General features: G+C 45.7%; 1 protein-coding gene across 2 annotated transcripts; it reads left to right on the top strand.

Annotated features, from left to right (window-relative positions):
* Positions 1 to 2,414: 2,414 nt before the first annotated feature.
* Positions 2,415 to 23,187, top strand: trim2a (tripartite motif containing 2a). Of its 2 annotated transcripts, none has more exons than XM_079998643.1 (12): positions 2,415 to 2,471; positions 12,363 to 12,541; positions 13,953 to 14,190; positions 14,732 to 14,883; positions 15,574 to 15,754; positions 17,838 to 18,576; positions 18,674 to 18,777; positions 19,113 to 19,280; positions 19,397 to 19,565; positions 20,563 to 20,633; positions 20,843 to 20,983; positions 21,685 to 23,187. In XM_079998643.1, exons 2-12 carry the CDS (start codon positions 12,408 to 12,410, stop codon positions 21,835 to 21,837), a joined length of 2,250 nt encoding a protein of 749 aa, XP_079854769.1. In that variant the 5' UTR covers positions 2,415 to 2,471; positions 12,363 to 12,407; the 3' UTR covers positions 21,838 to 23,187. The 2 variants fall into 2 exon arrangements, with proteins under 2 accessions (XP_079854769.1, XP_079854768.1); XM_079998642.1 differs by lacking the exon at positions 2,415 to 2,471 and adding an exon at positions 5,366 to 5,492.
* The last annotated feature ends 362 nt before the right edge of the window (positions 23,188 to 23,549 follow it).

The raw sequence follows: 23,549 nt of genomic DNA, 5'->3' as shown, positions 1-23,549 counted from the left end.
GAGGAAGATTCTATATTTGTCACACACGCGTGCGCGCACACGCACACACACACACACACACACACACACACACACACACACACACACACACGCTTCAAAGGGTGGCCTGTGAAACTTGTTCTCTGCATTTGAGCTGTCCTGGCTCGTCCCTCCTCAGCCAGGGGCGGTGGGCAGCAGACAGTGACGCGCCCAGGGACCGACTCCATCGACCATCGCTGGTCACACGACGATCCTGTGACTGTTTTTGGTGGGGGTCCTTACCGCAGTCATATGGAGGAAACCCCATGTGAGCACGGGGAGAACATGCAAACTCCACACGGAAAGGCCCGTAATCGGGCGATAACCCACCCGAGCACGGTGCCAACAGCGCCCCCAGGCGATGAATCCAACCCAGGACCTTCTCGCTGTGAGGCAGCAATATGAAATAAACCACATTAAATTGTCTACCAACGCAGCTGTAACATAATTTGAGCTGTTAAATGCATCCATCGCGGTTACAAAGTTGCCTGTTTGACTTCGACGTGCATCTCCTTGGCACAGTACATGTCCCGTAAAACCCTTTGCTTGAGAGGAAAGAACACTGCAAATTTCATGTATTAACTCAAAAAGTCGATCTTCTTATTATTTGCTCATATAGGTTGTATGGATATATGCTGAAATAAGCTGATTTACTGTGGTTCTCCATCCAGGCAGAGCCTTCTCTGAGAGGGTTTTAATCCAGTTAAGTGGTCAAGAAGAATAGAAACGCATTTGTGTAATTGCTACAAACACTATTTGTGACCCGCCAATGAAATTAAAGCCAGAGGAACACGGAAACTCCCAGTGGACATGCTTGTCTGTGACAAATCATGGAGAAGTGTGTGTGTGTGTGTGTGTGCGCACATGTGTGTGGGCACGGCCATGTTTGTGTGGAAGCTCCGAGTGGAAAGCACGAGTGATTCTGTCGTCGTTATGATTATTCTTATTTTTTTGGAAAGTTTGTGACAGTAAGTGGGAGATTCACACTGACATTCCAGCTCCTCCGACATCCCTCGTCGTGAAGGAAGATGAGATGAGACGGTTTCTGGCGTCGCTCTCCCGGTCCTCCTGTGGGTCCGTGGGCGCGGCGGCGGTTTGGTTCACGGGAGGTTTGTTTCCTTGTCTTCTCCGTCTCTCCTGGGAAACAGGTTTTTTGCAGATCACGTTGCGTCATCGTTCTCCCGTCTGCTGAGCCGGGTGGGGGGGGGGGGGGGGGCGGTTGGAACCCGGGGGGACGATTTAGGGAGATATCACAGCAGGCGGTCGATATCTCAGCAGCTGCAACATGCACATCCTATATGACGGCGTCACCGTGGTTAAAAGCGATCAAAGCGGTCGTCTTTCTCACTTTGGGTTGAAATGGCTCACTTTGGCTGAGATACGATGAGAGAAAACAATGACTTCATGTGAGTTGCTTAAAACCTCATAGTCCGTAATTAGTTACAGTCCTTTTTCTGAGTGGTGACATCAATAACAACAGCAGCTGAGGCGGGTCAGTTTCTACACATGAAATCCTGCATTCAATAAGGAGTGGTGGTTATCAAACTGCTAAAAAAAACCAAAAAAACACAAAACCCACAGAAATATCATTTCAAATCCATTCAAAACTTTTTTTTTATTTTACAAGTTACAAAAAGAGGAAGGCAAAATAAACAGGGGACTGGGATTAAAAAAATATACATTTTAAATAGAAAATGTACAACATAAACATTCTGTGCCTGTAGTGCATATAGTAAAAAAACAAAAACAAAGGAGAGATGGAGAACCCTGCATGATGATGATAATAATAATAATAATAATAATAGTAAACATTCTTTTTAAAGCACATTTCATACAGGAGATGCAACTCAAAGTGCTTCACAGAGAGTAAAAGAAATACAATAAAAATACAGTTCAGAAAAATACAAAGTGCACCAAGTGAAACATCAAAATACAAGACTTCTGGCGACTGAAATAGCGCCTCTATCATATCATCTCCCTTCCGCCGTCCTTCATTATCTCTCAGTTTTCTGATCTGTGCCGGGGCCTCTCGCCGTCACGGGGAGGTTAAAGTTCTGCGCACACACACACACACACACACACACTCACACTCACACACACACACACACACACACACACACACGCACAGACACACACATGCACACACACTCACACCAAAACACTTGTGGCCTCGCCCCCCAACTTCTCTGATAGGTCAGAGCCGTGGAGGCTCCGCCCCCCTCTTCTGCTTCGTCAGTCTGTTTGGATTATTGTAACAGCTCAGGCCTCTCTCTCACACACACACTCTCTCTCTCTCTCTCGCTATCTCACTCTCACACACACACACACACACACACAATATCAGAGATGGGGGGGATTAAGTGACAGGCAGCAACGTGGTTGAATTCACTTGGACGAGAGAGAGAGAGCGATAGAGAGCGAGAGAGGAGAGCAAGAGCCACCATGGGGTTGAAGTAAGTGTGTTTGTCTGTGTTTTGTTTTTTTTGGCTGGGGGGGGGGGGGGGGGGGGATTTTAGCAATGAGAATGGAAGCCAGGAATGAGCGAGGCTGATGATGAATGGGAATTTATGCTTCAAGCAGGTTCTGGAGAAATGGCGTTTTGGTGTTCTAAATGTAGTCATTCATCACTCACCAGTCGCTCAGTCACTCATTGCGTGTGTCGGCGAGTCAGTCGGACGTGCGTCGGCTTCGGAAACCTGCCTTTGAAAAGTAACCATCAAGCGGGGAAGAGGCACAAGCAACACCGGTTCTACTTCATTCGCACATACCTTGTACAGGTGCTCACGGCAGAGACGTGTCATTACACGTAATTAGTAATCACCTCCGTGCAAAATGAAATGTGCCTCAAGTCTTTTTTGTTTATTTTTGTCAGAAGGGTCATAGGTGGATCCAGAAGTTTGTGCAAGCGTAGGATACAGCATGTTAATATACGTATACGCACACACGTACATAATAAGAATGACGGACCGTTTTGTTCAGTTTAATCGGCGTCAGCCATGTGGAAACACCGACAAGAGGTTTTGTCCTAACCCTTGAGGTCATGGAACGCACCGTCTAGCCGCCTCATCGGACACATTAACCAGCGATGTCACAGAATAACTGGACCAGTCCCGAGATCTGATCACACGTTGCTTTCTCCCCTCCGCGTGTGTGTGTGACTGGTGTGGACCATCCAGCGCAGGCTGAGACTTGTGTGCGTCCTGGTTAAAGCGCGTGTGTTTTCCGCTCTTTGAGACGCTTGACCGGACGTCGCCGTTTCCCCGGGATTTCTGCTGAGACAGATGTGCAGCGTGGACGCTTTCCAACGGTGGCCTCACCCGTCACATCTGGTCATCTTAGTCTCTAATTTGAGTTCTGGTGCTGTCTGATCCGGTCTGGTCTGAGAACACAAACACACGCACACTCGCGCTCGCACGCACGCACACACACACACACACACACACACACACACACACACACACACACACACGCACACATAGTAATCTGAAGCGTCCAGCAGCCACAGGATGATGAGAGATTATAGTTGAAGGGCTGAACATCCCCTCCTCCATCCATGCTGTCTCAAGCCCCACCCCTCTCCACCTCTGGGGTTAGGGTCTGAAGCACAGCCATCGATCGAAACGATTCCATCCACGGATCAATAGCACACTGTGACACCCGGTTTTTGTATGAACACGTCCTTTCTTCACTTCTTAACAAAGAAGGAGTAATGGGAGAACGAGAGCCAACTCAAGTGTATAAATGATTCGACTTTCTGCTGAAGCATTCTGGAGACTGATGATAAGGAAATGTAGCTGTGTGTGTGTGTGTGTGTGCCTGTGTGCGTGTGTGTGTGTGTGTGTGTGCGTGTGTGTGTGTGTGTGTGTGTGTGTGCGCGCGCATGCTTGTGCATTTATTTCCTTGTCTGTAGAGAGTGGGTGTCGGGGACCTGATGTCGCCCTTTTGTTATTTTACAATTTCATAGCCTTTCTGTCCCCCATTTGTGGAGACTTCTCCTCTGAATATTTTCCCCTTGTCTTAGAAAATAATGTGCAGAATGCAATGACAGTGTTTTGTATTTACTCGCCTGTTTATCCTGGAAAACCGTATTCCATTCCTCTCGAGCAAATTATTTTTCATCACGGAGGGTCCTTATTTGGGTCAGCCTTGGATTTAGCGTCACCAACTTTAATAAAAAATGATCTCTCGCTCTGTTATTCTGCCCGGTAAGCTCCATGCGACACGCCGTAAGTTTGGAAAAACGGAACGCAGGTTATTACATGACTTTAAAATGGGGGTTTTTTTTCGACGCCCTGGCGGATGGCTCGTCTTCCTGGCATCCAGGAGTGTCGTGTGACCAGATTGATCTGTTGGAGTCGTGGCGCCCAGAAGCATCCTTCTTGTCATGTCACTCACTTAATTCTTACTCCCTATTTTAGCGAGGGTTAATGGACCTTACCCCCATATTATCCTTCTCTGATTAATGGGATTTGACACCCAATTGAACGTGACAGATTTCTCCGAACAGGTGAACGCCGCCTGCACACATTATGTGCAGGTTGTTGTGGCTTTTCCACAGCCAGGCCCACACCACCAGGACGGTTGAAATCGGGGGAACCGGTTTATTTTCAAGTTTATAGTCCGAAACCTCACAGGTTCAGCCCATTCCCTGAGCGAACCCCGACGGGACGGGTCGAAGCGTGACGTCCATGTTTCATCTCCTTTATGCTTCACCCAGAGAGCTCTGTGTCGTATGTTTCAGCGTTGACTTTCTTGGCACTGTGAAAAGTGATTTGGTGACGCCTTGGCCCTTGGTCTGTCTAAACTGCAGGGCATTTCGGGGTGTCCATTTAAGTTGAGGGGACTCGACTCTCTCAATGGCCAGAGCTCATGTGACTCTCTATATAGTATTTATTTGTATAGTTGATTTATTTGAATAGTGATAAATCCCAGCAGCAAAGTGATTCAGGCTCTTGTCAGCGCCAATTGACCCCATCGGGTATTTATTGTGTCAAAACCCTAAAGCCAAAGTGCATTCATTTGTTTACGAGAGCCTAAGAACAAACGGTAATATCGATAAAACATCCAGTAATGTGCACGTAAGGACCAAATGGGCTCGTCAAATGATTGCAAAAATATGAGTCACATGGTACACCATGGCTTGTAGGTTTCCATCTCGTGTCTTGTTTACACTTTAGAGGGGAAAGTCGGACTTGGCAGCGTCATCGCTTGGCAGCGTGACATGGCATTTCGTGTTGGTGGGACGGTAGTTTACAGAGAAGGGCGATTCGAGGGAGGGAGAGAGAGGGGGGTGGGAGATAGAGAGAGAGAGAGAGAGAGAGAGAGAGAGAGAAAACAGCTGAGGTCAGTGCTCTGGAAAGAGCTGCGAGATGGAGAATGGAGTGGAAGCTCGCGCTGGTGTCTGGCCACTGAAGCCATTATGCCGAACCAAACTTTACAAAGCGTCGACCCGCCGCTGTATTCTCATCTCACTGGTGAGTAGAAAAGAACGCGCATCGTATATTGTCTTTGTCTCGAGAGCGGTTGCTCAAGCAGGATAGATCAGATGGAGTTGCCACCAGAAGTGACTAAATCATATGGAGCGGTCTGCCTTTTCCTTAATAATGAATCGATGTTGCCTTTATAGAATAGAATGGACGAGAAAATAATAACTTTATTGTCGATGCCAGTTCATGTTCTTGGCTGTTCTTCGTCAACTGTACTTCAGCAGCCTCTCCCACGTCGGGACAAAGCTGTTTACTGAGCCTCTCCGTCGAGAAGGGCTTTCGACCATCTCAGTCTCACAGGGATGGAGTCAGGAATGCGTTGGAAGATCTGTTCCGCGTTCTCCTTGGCGGTCCCTTGCAGTTTCCTCCTGATTTCACCGGTTCCGACGGATTGCCCCCCCTCCGCGGGGATCTCCCGGACGCCACCGAGAGCCCGTCCAGGCCGTCCGACCCAAGGTCAACGCCGGCTGATTCATATTCCGTCTCAAGAGTTTGTATCAGGAAAAAAAAACATCCTTGATTGACACTCGGTGTGCGCTCGACGATCCGGCCCAAAAACACCACCGTGGTTCTGTTACTCCTGCACGCAGGGTCTTGAAACCTCAGATGTGGAAACTGCTTTGCAATGGGACTGCTTTGCTCAGTGTGGCCACTGAGTCGGAGCCATAGTTGTCGACGCGGAAATTCAGATTTTTCATGGCTTTTAACTCTAAATGGGTTTTTGCGCTGCTGTCGGGGTCGCGGGATGTGGTCTTTCTCCCTCGCGTTTCTCCTTCTCTCCACCCAGCTCTCAGAGTGAGCTCATTGACACTGGGATGAAGTCACTGGAATAGTGTTTGAGCTGCCAGGACCGATGAAAAACACATTGTTTAACACACAAACCTTCATTATCTTCGTTCCCCTTCAGCTGCATGAATAGGAGAGTCACTGCACTGGGTTTCATGCCGCCATCATCATTTGTCTCTCCTCTGTTCTGCCTGTTCTCCCGCCGTCCCTGACCTATTAAAAATAATTGGAACACCGGACTGCTCCTTAAAATAAAATAAAAACTCTTAAGAAGGAGTAGAGGAGGAGGGAAATAGGACAGCTAAAATCTGTAGTCGTGCTGCAGGGTCTGCGTTTCGGGAGACCAGTGGAAAAGAATGAATGGTGTTCAGTATTAATGAGACCGATCAAATAGATAACAGCATTTCAAACGTGTCACTCTGAGTGTCACTCTGCAGCTCTTCATTAGTCGAGTTGCGACCTTAATCCGAATTCCGCGCTTGACGCCTGCGACACTGGGTCGGCCCCGGAGTGGATCAATGTGTCCCCCTCTTTCTCCACCCACAGCCGTGGATGCCACGTTTCTTCTGGGCCGCGCGTGTAAGCGTGTCTTCAGAAGTGTCATAAGGACGGAGAAATACAAAGGCGTCACCCAGACCATTCTAGGTCAGCATTTGACTTTTGTGTGGAGGTATTGGGCCAGACAGAGAGACAGCTCCCCGGGACACCTCCTACCCATAGGAAGTGGAGCGTGTTCATCAGAATCTGAATCAGAATCAGTTTATTCCGCCAGGTACATTTACATATACTAGGAACTTGTCCTGGTGAGGTTCGGTGCGTCATGCTACAGACCATTACCGTTAAAAACAAAGAATAACAGTCCGAAAAGAAAAAATGAAGAATATATATATATCTATAAAACAGAATCAAAAGTGAAGTTAAAAAAAATATTGAAAACAAATTGTCAAATATATACAAAACAGAGATAGTCAGATAAATCTAAAAATATAAAGAATATAAAAAATGGGATAAAATCTCTCCAGCGGTTTAACTTGTCTCTTCGCTCAATATACCTCTCAATTATTTGGTTACAGTATTAGGGTATTTGTTTTTCACATTCATTCATTCAGAAATAACCCTCTGCAAACGAAGACAACAATTTGAAAAAATTGCATAGCATAAATTATTTTATCAGATTTTAGTCAGTATGTCATTTTGTGGCACCCATAAATTTTTAAATTAGATTCAACTAATTGTCAATGCACAGAGTACAAGTACTGAGGCAATGAAATGCATTTCTCTGCATTTTACCATCCTCGTGACTGACGTATCTAGGAGCAGTGGGCTGCCATGTAGGGGCCCCCGGGGAGCAGTTAGGGGGTTAAAGTGTCTTGCACAAGGACACATCAACACGTTACCAGGAGCAGCCGGGGATCGAACCGGCAACCCTCCGATTACTAGACGGCTCTACCTCCTGAGCCGCTGCCCCCCCCGATTACTATGATAATCATCCAGTGTGGCCTTCAGCTACATGACCAGCATTGCTAAGGAACTGGCCTGGAATCCATGATAATAATAAGCATATCGCAAATCGAGGAAACAGTGCAGTTATGTGTCTGTGCACAGGGATATCAGCATGTTATATCAGCAAAATATCTGATTTAGACTGATTAAATGTCTGATGTAGACTGAATTAGACTTGCTCCGACAATGTGATCATTTTTATTCCCATTCCTTACAATCCTTGCCTCCGTGCATCCTCATTATTCTCATTATCCATGTCCCCCTCCTCTCCCGCTCTGTCCCCTCATCCCTCTCTCTGTGCTTTTCCTTTTTTTTTCCCCCTCCTGCATCCACAGTGAGTCAGCAGGATGGCCACACACAGACATGCACTCTCACAGGAGCTTAGGCACACGCACATTCATGTATTTGGGGAGAGAGAGAGAGAGAGAGAGAGAGCGAGAGAGAGAGAGAGAGAGAGCGAGATCCTCATTGCTTTTTTGGCTGCGGAGGTGATGGGCGACACACTCGCGGTGCTGCAGTGAGCTAGCACGTTTAATCCAGACACCAAGAAAAAGAAGGAGGGAGGAGATGAAAAGGGATGAGAGGGAAAAAGGGGGGGGGAGGGCTTTGGGAGCTGAAAAAACTGAATTGAAAAGGCAACAGAGAGGAGGGAGGAAGATACGTGATGAGAATTGATTGGCTAGAGGTCCAGTCTGTATGAACTCCCCTCCCTCCTTTCCTCCTTTCTTCCTTCTTTCTTTCCTTCCCTCCCTCCCTCCCTCCTCCCCTTTGCATGTGCACACACACACACACACACAAAAAACTCCTCTCATCCTGTCTTCTCGCTACCTGGAGGGAGGGTGGCGTCTTCCTTTTTTTTTTTATGGCGTTATGCTCAGCTCCTTTCAAACTTCATGACAGGTTGCGGAGGGATTCCGGCGTCAGGTATCGTGTGCTCGACTCATCATCGTCAACAGTGTTTAGGTGTGTGTGTGTGTGTCTGTGTGTTGACGTTTGCTGTTGATGACGCCTGTTCATTGGTCCTCCGAGGGCTTGTTTTAACCCCTTCACCATCGTGCATTATTATTGCATATTGCGCAGCTTATTTGTATTTCATGTTTGGGTCCATGTGAAACTTTTGCTCTGGAGTCCAAACCTGCAAAACGCGGTCACCTCAGCAAAACCCAGACGGACCGGCGTGGCCGAGCATGCAGTTGGTGGTGGTGCAGACACTGACAGCTCAATGCAGTGACGTGGTTATGTAAGAGCGGAGCGCCGGGCGGCCGCTGCGACTTGCCTGCTGTCATGACTGGGCCTCGGGTCCTGTTGTGTCTGTCTGCAGGATTTCCACGTCTGTAGTCGCTCCCATATTTCACGCTCTGCTTATCTGCCCCGGCTGGCGAGCGGAGCTGTTAACTTACTGATGCCGCTCCAGTCGTACGTATGTGTTGGTGCGTGCCATGCAGGAGACCAGAGTAGTTGTTGCCTGTTTACGTACATGAATTGAAAATAGCTTGTCTATAGTTAGCACATGGTAATAATTCATACTGTATACTTATATATTTATAATGTATCCTCTATATACCTACAATCACTTACCCTGTGCATAGTACCACATTTTGTACATCTTTGTCTGGCTAATTCAGTTTTGTATTTTTTGGCTATTTGTATATATCTCAATTTTAAACTTCACTTTTTATTCTGTTTTGTTATTCTCCATTTTTAATGCAAATTGTCCGATTGTGATTCTATGTGCTTAAATGAACTTCCATATTGTAAACTTTCCTTCTGATCTTGTCTCCGATGTGCTGACGTCTTTCTCCTCTGACGTCTATTTGTGCTGGTTTAGTACAATATGTTAATTAGAAGGAAACAGAAACATGTCAGCGTCCAAAAAACAAAAATAGCAAAGTGGGCGACAGATAGAGGAAGAGAGACATTTTATTGCTGGTGACTGGTCGAGGGAACAAGATAGGTAGAGCAAGAGGGCACAGAAAGTAAAGGAGGATGAAAAGTAGGGGATGAAGGAGTGAAATGAAAGATGAAGGCACAAGTTGGATTCAATGCTGATATTGTGGAGGACTTGTTTCTTTTTCTGGCAATTTAGCTGAAGCATTTGCACAGGCACCTCCACGGGTTGAACTCAGGAGTGTTAAACTGGCTTCCTTGGTGTTTGTTGATCCAGAGTGTATTATTAGAAATACTAGACTATGAAGTACTTTCCCCTGCCGATTAATTATTTACCAGAGTGCTCTGCTGCCGTTTGTGCAGAGAACCAGCTCCTGTTTGGCTCCCCTGCTTCACATGATAAAAGCCAAACTCCGTGAACTGCTTCCCCCGTCCCAAGGTCACAGCCTTGTAAAACATAGCTCAATATATCCGGACATGGCTGCCCTGTCAAGACCGAGCAACGTGGGTCAACAACATGATTCATAATATGGTTCTCCCCCAAAACATATTGGGCAAGAACCTACAATGATAGATGATACGGAATCATAATTTGAATGTACTCTTATCTTATCACATTATGCAGTATACAAAGTAGCTGTCTTAGAATTGTTAGTGTGGTAGTGCAGAGTGGTTTTGGCGCCATCTGCAGGTGGGGAGAGCCAGCACGGGCAACCGGAAGGGGATACAGCTGCGGGAGATTGAGGTGATTAGCAGAGTATTTCAAAGTCAAGTCACCAAAGCTGCGTTAGTTTCACCTATGGCTGGGCGATAAGAGACTGATAATTTTCACAATAAAATCTTCTACAATATCGATGATAAAATTAGGATTATTTTTTTTTTTTCCCATACAGTCGAGTGTTCTCCCTCTACCTTGCAGTGACATTTGGCCCGGCACGGTCAGAGTCCCTTGGTCCGCGCCAAACGTCCCTGCATATGATCAGATTCAGGACATTTTTGTTCTGTTCTCAGGCGACAATAATGATTATATTTATATTATATTTAAATGTATAATATATTTATTTTTGTATAAATTTTTAATTCTGTGTCTAACATTAAGCCATGAGAATACACTTAAAACTGTAAATTGAGCATTATTATTAACATATGTCACGATAATTATCAACATCGAACATAAAAAACATGTCGCGATAACATTTTTGGCCACATTGAGCCCTAGTTTAGAATGTCACGTTCGTCTTTTAAGACAAATGTATGAATAATACTTGCAGTCTGGAGTACGTGACCAGCCTCGCAGTCAGGAGAAATGGTAAGGTGAAACCACCGCAGCCTTTAAACACTCTGCTAGTCACCTCAATCTCCTGCCGCTGCGCCCCCTTCCGGTTGCCAGTGTTTGCTTTCCCCACTCGCAGATAGCACCAAAAACAAACTACCAACCAACCAACCTGAGAGTCTATATAGTTCAGCACCCACTTTTTAATGTACAAATTAAAGTTAACCTCTTTGAACCCTTAGCATGTTGAGGATATGTACTGTATTTCACTTTGACCACGACACCCTGCAGATTTCCCCGAAATCGCCTCCCCCAACTGGCGTTTTCAGGGCCCTCCGGCACAGACAACGTGTTGTAGACATCAGTTAATTGCAGAGAGGCGGCTAGGTGGAATTAGCCAGGAACAGATGAACACATCATGACAGGGCTCCTATCCCTGGGATGTGTGGGTAGGGGTTCTAACTTGCTGCTCGTTAGCGCAACCAATGAGCAACAGGTATGCAGCCACCCTGACCCAATCACCTAGATTCAGGTCAATTGTGGCTGCTCAAACCATCCCATCCCCACATATCCCAACATCAAACTGAGGCCAGGAAGAATTACTGGCCGAAGCCTACCCCCCAATCAAGCAGAGAACAAAAATGAAAAATGTTTGAGCAGACTCTGACCCAGGGTTCCGATACCTTAAATAATAAAAACACCGGACTCTAAAACAGGGTTCCCATACCTTATACAAATAAATTAACAGGCCCAGAGGACTGTTGCGCTGGCTTGTGACGGCGTGGCCGGACATGGCTGCTGGGGGGGCTGCTTGGCGGGGTGGCCTGGCTGCTGGGCTGCTGGATGGTCCCGGCGGGGGCTGCTGGGTGGAGGAGCTAGCTGCAGACGGTTACCCATGGTGGTTGCTGCAGCTGCTTCTCCCCCAGACCCTTGGTTGCTGCTGCTGCCAGTCGGGAGAGGGTGGGCGCTGGGGCCGCCCGTTGACGCGCTGGTGGCTCCAGGGCATCTTCGGACAACCCCTCTGTGCCCCTACCTGTGCCGGAGTCCCTGTTCAGGTGCCACTGTGGCAGTTTCTCTTACCACATGCCACCCAAGTGGCAATTCCAGGGCCCGCCGGCACCGAAGATTATGGTTTTAGACATCAGTTCATTGCAGAAAGGAGGCTAGGTGGCATTAGCCATGAGCAGATCGAACATGTAATGACAGGGTTCCTATCCTGAGTGTGTGTGTGGATGGGGGTTTTAACCTGCTGCTCGTTAGCCCAACCAATGAGCAAAAGGTATGCGGCCACCCTGACCCAATCACCTAGATCCAGGTCAGGTGTGGCTGCTCAAACTATCCCATCCACACACCACACCACACGCTTCTTCAGGCGTGTTGACGTTCTATTCCTTCCCTCTCCCCCACAGCGTGCAGGGTAAGCGGAAGGGGGACTCCTATGTCAGAGTTTTAGGATGGCCAGCGAAGCCGCTACTATTCCCAGTCCTGTGGTGCGCCAAATCGACAAGCAGTTCCTGATCTGCAGCATATGTCTGGACCGCTACGAGAACCCCAAAGTGTTGCCCTGCCTGCACACCTTCTGCGAAAGGTGAGTGGTGTGTCGTCCTGCCGTGGACAGTGCGGGAGGCCTCGGTGCTGGAGGGGTTTGGAGGATGTTTTGGGTTTGGAATACGCAAATGACAAAGCGATGCCACTGCGGGTGAGCGGAGCCTGTGTGATAAATAAAATAAAAAAACAATTTTAGGGTATGATTCAAGGGTATGATTTGTATGGTGTGCAGTATAACGAAGCTGTGTAGGCGAATACTTCTCAATCCAATGATTTTTAAATGATGCTGCACACCCTGTCTGAACATAGACCCTCAGAACATAAAGTACAGTGTTTTACCTTTAGGGGTGCAGTGGCACCAAGTTTGTACCATTTTTGTTCCAGAGAGGTCCAACTCTGTCACCAGAGGTTCAACATAACAAACAAGTAGTCATGCCAAGGCTACAATGAGCGTACTGATGGTGTGACAAGCCATCGTACCCCTAAAGGTACAACGGTACAAAGGTACTTTATCCCTGAACTGCTTCTGTTTTCTTGAGGCAAACATATAATATTTCCTTCAAATACGGATCCTCCACTTTGTCATGCTGTCATCACTCAGCAGTGTTTTGCTCATCATGATGACATTTTGAATAACATGGAAGCTACTCATCATTCTTTTAACGATACTAATGGCCTAAAACCTTAATCTGTCTCATTAAAACTCAATCTGTCTTTACGCCGTAGCTCGGATTGTCTTTTCTCTTCGGCTATCCAAATGATTACGTCCCCCCCCCCCCCCCCCCCCCCCCCCCACACACACACACTGTAAATAATTGTTTCTTTGTTTTGGGTTTTAGTTTAAGGAAACACAGAAGACCATTTTGAGTCAGTGTGACCTAAAATTGTAAGTTAATGATTTACAGTAGTCATGTAGTCCTACAATAAAGTAGTCCAGTAGATCATCTCAGTATTTCTCTACCCGGCCCACGACCCAGCACCACTTCTTACTTCAGAAAATGTCTGTTTACTGTTTAATTTTAGATTTATTTTTCTATTGTTTTTGTGTTTTTTATCTTTTTTTTTTTTAGGCTTACTTTAAATGTTTATCGTTGGGTTTCTTGTACTCATCTTTACGTTCGTAGGGTTCACTGCGAGCTTCATTTCATTAGATATTGTATATCACAACATTTTTCCTATTCATTTTTTTGTTATTTTTTTAGGTTATATTTTTTTTATTAGGTTTGTACATTGAACAGTTCGCTATTGTTTATTTCCACATTTTTCCATATATTACTATTTTCTTTTATATATATATATATATATATATTTATTTATTTATTTATTCATTTATTTATTTCTATCTTTATTATTGTTGTAGAGTGTTTTATGTTGTCTGTCTGCCTGTCTGTCCACCCAGTTTTTCAATGTAAAATGAATGTGTCCTTTTCCCCTCCACCCGTCTCCTCCAGGTGCTTGCAGAACTACATCCCGCCCCACAGCCTGACGCTGTCGTGCCCGGTCTGCCGCCAGACCTCCATCCTGCCGGAGAAGGGTGTGGCGGCGCTGCAGGGAAACTTCTTCATCACCAACCTGATGGACGTCCTGCAGCGGCCGCGGGACATGTGCAGCCAGGAGGCGCCGGCGCTTCACACCATCGCTGCCGTAGCCACGGGGCAGCTGCTGTCCTGCCCCAACCATGGAGGCAACGTGAGGGACCCAGCCTGACCTCCATATAACCCCTCTGTCTTCTATCCTTTTACATGCAGAGTAGTAATTCATACATAATTTAAGTCTCAAATTCATGGCTACATGTGTGATCCTAACTATGTCGTGTCAGATTACCTGTCACACTATGGGCTTGTTTTTGTTCAGTATAATCGAAGAACAAGGTCAGAGAAGAAAGAGATAATTCAACATACGGGCACATCATCATACTATACTATACTACACTGTACCGTACTATAATGTGAATTTGTCTTCAAACTTTGTCTATAAATGGAGGAATTTTCATTGATATTATGTACAATTTTAATTTCAATGCACAATAACATGCAGTAATGATGACTTGAACTCTGCTGTACTTAACTGTACCATACTATGTTCGATAACTTTAATATGTTACTATACTGTAATCTTCATTTCTTTCTTCAAACTTAGCCTCTCATGTTCCATTTGTATTATTTAATATTGCATTGAACTTTAAACTTGAACACGTCTAAATTGGGAACCTTTATATCCCTTCCGGCAGATGATGGAGTTCTACTGTCCACCGTGTGAGACGGCCATGTGTCATGAGTGTACGAGTGGGGAACACGCAGAACACCCCACGGTGCCCCTGACTGATGTGGTTGAACAGCACAAGGCCTCGTTGCAGGACCAACTGGATGCTGTCAAGAAAAGGTACGGCAGCACCGGCAGGAATTTAGTGATCTTTTGGGTTATTAAGGGCCTAATATTAGAATTAATGTCAAAGAGCATAAAAATTGTCTTAAATGGGGCCTATTATGCTCTTTTTCACCAGTTAATATGGGTCTCTTAGGTCCCCAAAACATGCTTTTGACATTTTTTTTCTGAAAATACCACATTATGCATTCTAGCCATTCTAACATGCCTCTAAACCGTCCTGTTCCAGGATGGTCTGTTTAGTGGGTTGCGCTTCCCTCCTGAGGCCCTTAGTTCTGTGAACCAATGGGATTTGAGCTTTGCTTCAGGGTTCCGTTGTATTTATTCCTTAAATTTCACTGATTTCACCTTATCAGTTCACAAAAATCAGTTTCTGAACAACTGTGAGGCGAGAAATAAGCAATCCAGTTGTTTCACCACACGTTTTTTGAAATAGATAAGTAGTTGTCATATTTCACAGTTTGTGTGTTAGGAGGGCCATCAGAGACCCAAATGTATGTGCACAAGCACTGAAAAAGTGGGTTTTTAATAATGGGTCCCCTTTAAAGAAATTGCGTTAAAAGACTTGAATGGATGAAAAACATAGTAATATCCACTTCCCGTCATATCAGTGACATACTGAGAAACTGATTCTTACTTATTTTGCTTTATATATACCCCCCCCCCCCCCCCTCCATTCCAACCCAGGCTTCCAGAGATTGACTCATCCCTACAGATGCTCTCTGAGATCCTGCAGCAGCTGACCAACCAGAAGAGCTCCATCGAAGATGACATCCACAGCACGTTTGACGAGATGCAGAAGACGCTCAATGTCCGCAAGAGCGTTCTGCTCATGGAGCTGGAGGTGAACTATGGCCTCAAGCAGAAGGTGAGATACGTAGATGGATGGATGGATTGATGGGTAGAGAGATGGATAGAACATTTGGAAATATAAGATAAAAAAGAAATGTTGACAAAATGTGTAGCAAGAGATGGGTCACAATGATATATATTTATCTGGCTACATTTTTGTATATTTTTTTTGCTATTTTAGTATATTTTACAATTTATATTTAATTTTTTTAAATTTTATTTCTACATCAGTCTTTATTTTATTATTTATATTCTCCATTTTTCAGACTGTTAAGATTTTTAATGCTAATGGTCTGTAGTGAAACCTACAAAACCTCACCAGTACAAATTCCTAGTGTATGTAAATGTACCTGATGGAATAAACTGATTCTGAACACTTTAAATTAGCAATATGCCACATACGCGATTACAATAAATTCTTGTCAAAATTTTGTGTATAAGTCTACTGATTTGGTTGTTGTTTTTTTGTAGTTTTGTTTTTTTTGCTGATGTATGTGGGTGTGTGCTGGGAGTAGAGTTTGTCTGTTCTGTGAACACATTAAATAATACATGCTTCTGGGAGTGGCAGCTGGGCAGAGAGAGGCAGAGCAGGAAGCTTCTGCAGCAGAGAACCAATGACTTGGCCGCGTTAGGCGACTCCAACCCCCCGGGAGAGCTCCATCACATGGTCGGAAAATGATTTACCACCCGCGAGCATGCACTCACGCTTCAAAGACTGGGGATCCGAGCGAGAGGTTAAAAGGCTGTTCTGTCTTCCTTTCCATGTCTTCTATCATTTTTTCTGTTTATTATAGCTGAAGTTAAACAATAGCTGAATGGAGCCAGAAGACTTATCATGTTATTATATTTGGTTCTCGGATGATCTGGGTGTGTCATACTACACACACTGTGGATAGAATTTCCTCTTCAGGGATGCGAGTCAGAGATTTTTATCTGCTCCACCCTCAGCCTCTGCACTGATAAAGCACTGATGCTTTATTGTTTTTAATATAATAATATAAAGAGTGAGGGAGGTATAAAGACAATTGGAAACATTTTAACACTTGTCAAGGATAGATGGCTTAATGGCATCATCCGTGCGAGAAGAAGAGTGGGACGGCCAGATGCATGTAAGTTTGTGCTGCGTCCTTGCATGAGGGTGTGGTTATGATGCAGTGGTTAGATTCTGCTTGCTTTTGGATTTCAGTGTGCATTCCCCTTTTGGTGCTTCACGGTCTGGAGATCCTATGGTCTTGAAGGAAGTCTTTGTGTGTTGTGTCACTTGGTGAAGGGTACATTTAGTCCGTTTGTCCATTTAATACGTCATTGTGTGTGTGGGTCACTGTGGTTTTTTTTTTTTTTCCTGTGTGTAATTCAATATCATCATGTTTACAGGCATTGCAGTAAGATTCGTTTTCACATATGGTGCCGTAACGATCACATCTGAATGCAGTTGCAATATTGGGAGTTTGTTAAAGAATATACAAATAATGTATTTATGCTGAAAAAACAAATTTTAATATTTATTTGTATAGAATAGTTTACAACTAGCTTTGCATTGAGTCAGGAAAATCTAACAATAAAGAGAATAAAATTTGCTAAGATTTGCTTTATTTTAATTTAAGACAAAATGAATTATACTTTACTGCGGTTGCCTTCAGTATACTATATATTATATGTATTACAATGTACAGTATAGTTTATATATCGAGTATATAATGAAACCCTCAATCAGTCTGTGATTATTGCAGCTAATACACAATTGAAAATAGAAATACACCAATGAAAATAAATAGCTAAAACCAAATCAAAACCGACAATCAATAATAATCAAGCAATTAAAAAGTTAAAAAGTGAATAGTTAAGCGCATACATAACTATTATTGTAGTTTGTATTGAATCTAGTCAAGGTTTTCTCCTTTGTGATGTTATGAAGTGTGTGTGTGTGTGTGTGTGTGTGTGTGTGTGTGTGTGTGTGTGTGTGTGTGTGTGTGTGTGTGTGTGTGTGTGTGTGTGTGTGTGTGTGTGTGTGTGTGTGTGTGTGTGTGTGTGTGTGTGCGTGCGTGCGTGTGCGCGCATGTGTGTGCGCACGCATGTGTGCGTGCGTACATGTTCTCCAGGTGCTCCAGGCCCAGCTGGACTCACTGCTGCAGGGCCAGGACGGCATCAACAGCAGCTGTAACTTCACGGAGCAGGCCCTGAGCCACGGCACCGAGGCCGAGGTGCTCCTGGTCAAGAAGCAGATGAGCGAGCGTCTGAGCGAGCTGGCCGTCCAGGAGCTGCCGCTGCGGCCCGGCGAGAACGACCAGCTGGACTTCCTGGTGGAGACGGACGGCCTGAAGAAGTCCATCCACAACCTTGGCACCATCGTCACCACCAACGCCGTGGCCTCGGAGACGGTGGCCACGGGGGCCGGGCTGCGGCAGTGCGTGGCGGGCCTGCCCACCTCCGTCACCATCACCACCAAGGACAAAGACGGAGAGCTCTGCAAGATGGGGAACGCCGTCATCACGGCCCAGATCTCCGCGCCCGATGGCGGCGCGCCCGACGGCGGCGCGCCCGACGGCGAGATACTGGACAATAAGAACGGCACGTATGAGTACCTGTACACGGCTCCCAAGGAAGGAAGCTTTACTCTCGCGCTGCGCCTGTACGAGCAGCACATCAAAGGGAGCCCCTTCACCGTCAGGGCAGTGAAGTCCACCGACGTCTCCACCAGTTCGGACGGTGTGAAGAAGAGGCTGAAGTCGCCGGGGAGCGGCCACGTCAAGCAGAAGGCTATCAAGAGGCCGGCCAGCATGTACAGCACGGGGAAGAGGAAAGAGAACCCCATCGAGGACGACCTCATCTTCCGAATCGGTAAGCACCCGAAAATTCTACACCCGCCTTTCCTGAATGACGTAGCTCAGCAATTGTATAAAACGCTCCACTGGTTTGGCGGTTTCATCTCTACCAGGTACCAAAGGACGGAACAAAGGGGAGTTCACAAACCTGCAGGGAGTGGCCGCCTCCGCACTGGGGAAGGTGCTGATAGCGGACAGCAACAACCAGTGTGTCCAGGTAAAAAAAATCAAACAAACAAAAAAAAAACCCTCGCCTCTCCTCCCCCGTCACTTTCCCGTGTTCCTCCAGGGAGCGCTGCAGCCCGTCCTGGGCGTTTCGGTTTTCCCCCTTTTGAGCGCCTCCCACCTGCCGCGCGCTTTGCTTGCACCGTGGAAACATTGTTGAAAGTCAAACGGGTGCGAAAGATAAGGTGTCAATGAGTAACGGAATGAAATGCTGAGGATGGAGTTTTTATTTGTTTGAATTATATTTCAGGGCTGAAAGACCAGCGGTTAGGGTTGGGGTTATTTCTTCTGGCTTGCCTGATTTGGACCGTGTTTTGTGCCCTGCAGATTTTCTCCAATGACGGACAATTCAAAAGCCGCTTCGGCATCCGCGGCCGGACTCCGGGCCAGCTCCAGAGGCCGACGGGCGTGGCCGTTCACCCCAACGGCGACATCATTATCGCTGACTATGACAATAAGTGGGTCAGCATATTTTCGAGTGAAGGGAAATTTAAGGTGAGAAGACGCCGGACGTGGGATGTATTTAACGCTTTAAAAAGGGGGTGGGGGGGGGGGGCGGGGTTCACTCACCTGGAGCGATGCTTTTTTTTTTCTTTCCCCTCCTTTCCCAGACCAAAATCGGCTCTGGAAAGCTTATGGGCCCCAAAGGCGTGTCGGTGGACAGGAACGGCCACATCATCGTAGTTGACAACAAGGCTTGCTGCGTCTTCATTTTTCAACCCAATGGCAAGCTGGTGACCAAGTTTGGGAGCCGTGGCAACGGCGACAAACAATTTGCAGGTACATGGATCATCTATGCGTGTTTCCAAACATCCGTTACAAATACAGTCATACAGGTAGCATGTACTGGAGGCGTTTTCGCACCGAACAGTTCTGGGGACTCCCTGAGGGGAACTAGCAATTGGGGAGGTCCCCCGAAAACGACATAACTTCAATGGCTTTTTCTTTTTTTCTGGTCGTATCCGCACCGCACTGGAGCTCTGAAGAGGCGCCAAGTGGGTGTCAGCACGAGTTCCGTGTTTCGTGTTGTATTTACTCCCTAACGTTCACTGATTTCACCTCATCAGTCCAGCAAAATCTGTTTGTGAACAGATTTGAGGCGAGAAATTAGCAATCCAGTTGCTGGATCTTCACTCATATTAGATCTACAAGGCTCAATTTAAAAAATTTGTTTCCGACGTTGGTAAGGCACAGGCTCGCATCGGGAGTTTTTTTAGTTTCATACGATTAGCGTTGGAAAATTAAATACATCTTTAATAAAAATACTAGTTGTATAGCTTTTTTATGGGTTTTAATTTATTGCCGCTGAGTGTATGTGGGCTGGTCCGCACCCAGAGGCATGCAACTCGACCGGGTGGACTGTCCTCAGTCCGGGGGACTTAAGTCCGGACCAATCACCGTGCACTTCTGTCACTGAAGGTTCCTCTTGTTAGTCCCTGCCCTGGAGAAAGGGGCTAAAAAAAGTTCCTCAAAAAGGACTTGTAAGGACTACGAACGTTCCTAGCTCCTGCAGTGCTGACACACAAAAAAAGGTTCTCAGAACTATGAAAAACTGGCTGCGGTGCGAAAACGCCTCGTGACTCATTATGAAACTCATTAAGGACTCTATTCCTTCCTTCCTTCGTAGAGAGACACCTTGGTGCCACTTTGTTGTCACGCTATCCTAAAACATCTGAAAACAAGCGACATATACACTCAAACATTTTCTTTCTCATTTGAGAATGATATTTTAGGAATCGTACGAATGTCAAATTCTCAAATGATGTTTCTCACCCAGGCCCTCACTTTGCTGCCGTCAACTCCAATAATGAGATCATTGTCACAGATTTCCACAATCACTCTGTGAAGGTCAGTGATGGCCGTCCGTGTGTATATGTATTATGTCAATACAGGTAAATTCAACACCAAATGGCAAAAAAATGTATCAACCTCCTGCATCCGAGCTGGAACCTGTGATTTCCCTTTGAAAAGATACCGTGGGCAACATTTTAATGTATGAAAATGAAAGTACATAATCATGCTTTAAGGGAATTTTTTTGTGGGTGGGGGGGGGATAGGTGTTCAACACAGAAGGGGAGTTCCTGCTGAAGTTTGGCTCCAACGGCGAAGGCAACGGGCAGTTCAACGCTCCCACCGGGGTGGCAGTGGACGTGAACGGGAACATCATCGTGGCGGACTGGGGCAACAGCAGGATACAGGTCGGCCCCTTCTCCTGCAGAGTTCACCTCACTCCGCAGTCTTCGTCAGTCAATCCATGGGTTTCTCCTATTTGTGTCAAAAAAATAAAAAATGTCCTAAAAGATTTGATCAGGCTTTCCGAACCCTTTGGGAAGGTGTAATCAATGTGTCCGTTTTTTTATGACACGTGTGCATTTAATAAGCAAATGGTAAAAGATAAACGCAAATTGAACTGTTATGCCGCCAGCGATGGTGTGAGAAATGCAAGTAAAATAACAGTTCAGACCGATGTACGGAGGGAGAAACGATGAGCGGGAAAAAAGCAAATCTTTTATACAACCGCTTGACATGACCTAAATGCTGTAGAATGAATGGTGTTAAATAATATCGAGCGCTAAAATCTAATGTTATATATACATGCAGTAGCCAAATTAAAATTAATTCTATGTATTTTGTATTTACCAAAAATAGATATTTTTTTGTTACAAAATTAAAATTTACGTCTGGAAGTTGAACTTTTAATTCATTTTGGGGTGTTTCTTTCCCACCGCTATGTACACATGGCAAACACTTTCATTTGGAAATGTGAAAAAAAGCTACAAAATAATTGATGAAACCTGATAGCCTTACCCCCGATCTCTCCTCGCCCTCTCTCTTTCGCCCTCCCCCCTCTCTCTTTCGCCCTCCCCCCTCTCTCTTTCGCCCTCTCTCTCTCTCTCAGGTGTTTGACGGCAGTGGTTCCTTCCTCTCCTACATAAATACCTCTGCGGACCCCCTGTACGGCCCCCAGGGTCTGGCCCTGACCTCTGACGGCCACGTGGCTGTGGCCGACTCTGGAAACCACTGCTTCAAAGTCTACCGCTACCTGCAGTAGCACACACTGGACGCTGTACATGACACACACACACACACGCTGACACCCTCACCCCCGTGTCTGTGCATCTTCCACACTATTGTCGTGCCATCTGTATGACTGCCCTGAGCTAGACCTCCACCCCCAAGGAACACAAAGGAAATGAGATGTTTTGTTTGTTTGTTTGTTTGTTTGTTTGTTTGTTTGTTTTTTTGAATGAATGAGTTTCTATTTTTTCCAGTCTTAACGTTTCCGATTGAAAATGAGAACTGCTCAATTGAGTACTGAAGTTTTTGCACTTTAAGTTTATTGTGACTGCATTTAATGTGAAGCAAAAGGAGAACTGGAAGTTCAGTCGTGGAAATGGAATCGATGATTAAACGTCGTGCTGATTGTACGGATTGGAATGAAATTAATTGAAGATGAAGGTCCCTTGGCTCCCTGAAAACCAATACGTTTCCAAGTATCGAAATAGCAGCTTCATTCAACTTGTCCGTGTAATTCTGGGTAGCTGATTTTAGGAGCTGTCCTCGCACAGCTTGCCTGTTTATTGTGAAATGACGAACTATAAAATGTGTTCAACTCAACAACGCAGGGTGTTTTTAGAAGCATGATGACACATTTTGATGCATGCGTTGTCCGCCACCGATAAACCAGACACAGAACTAGAACAGGATAAAGAAATGTGAGACACAGTGAGAGCAGAAAACAAATGTGTAAAAAAATATATAAAAATAATAACAATACAAATAGATATCTTTAAAAAATGACATTTCTTACTATCTGTAACACACCTCCATTTTGGAGTAGCAATGGAAAGTCACATAGTGAATGCTGTGTGTGTGTGTGTGCGTGTGTGTGTGTGTGAGCGCCTCCCTTTTGCCTATGGGTCGAATCGGCTTTTTCGATATGTGAGAGAAAATCTTCAGATTTGCTGTACGCGCGCCGACAATTCGCACGGGAGCGGCAGCAGCTTTCGTTCGTCTGCGTCGCGATGTAAATAGAACTGAAACCTCCGCGGTGGATTTGTTTTCCCGTCATCACCACGGTAACCGCGCGTTTCTTGTCCGTCTCTCGAACTGGTCCCCGTTGTTAATAGCGTCGCTGCGGTCGAATAAGGAACGAAGGAAATTCGTTTCCGATCCACACAGGACAGTGTATGAAAACATAGTTTAGAGAGTTTCAGTAAAAACGAAGTAATAACAATAAAATGTTCTGTCTAGTTCAGCTGTGATTAGTTTGTACACAAAAGAAATCTATTTTGTACAGAGCCCTGTTAAGTTATGTCGCCCTCGTCATGCTTTCTGCTCTTGTTTCTTTTTTTTTTTAATCTGTGATGCCAAATGGTAATAAAGTGCCCATAGAGAATAAGTGTCGTGTTTGGGATAAGCCTCATGTTGTGTATCATCGTTTATCATTATTTTATTCCACCAACAATTTGACGATAATATGTTTCACACACAATTAGAGGTTACTATATTTATTTTTGTTTTACATCACATTATGTCAATGCTCAGACGCTTCGTCCAAAGCGACTCAGCGATAAGAACATTTGGTCGTGGTCATCGAAACCGGTCGTAGTCGCAGTCGGAGCGTTTCTCCGTTTTAACCCGAGAAAACGTCTCCGACTCCGGGCGGCGGCGGGTGGCGCTGCCCGCGTCGGGGCGCCGGTGTGTGCGGCCACCAGAGGGCGCCAGAACATCACGTGGCGTCCCGCCCGGACCGGAAGTGGC

The sequence above is a fragment of the Zeus faber genome (genome assembly GCF_960531495.2).
Source record: "Zeus faber genome assembly, chromosome: 4".
Taxonomy (NCBI): domain Eukaryota; kingdom Metazoa; phylum Chordata; class Actinopteri; order Zeiformes; family Zeidae; genus Zeus; species Zeus faber.
Note: the sequence above shows the minus strand (reverse complement) of the source record. Positions and strands in the feature narration are given on the sequence as shown.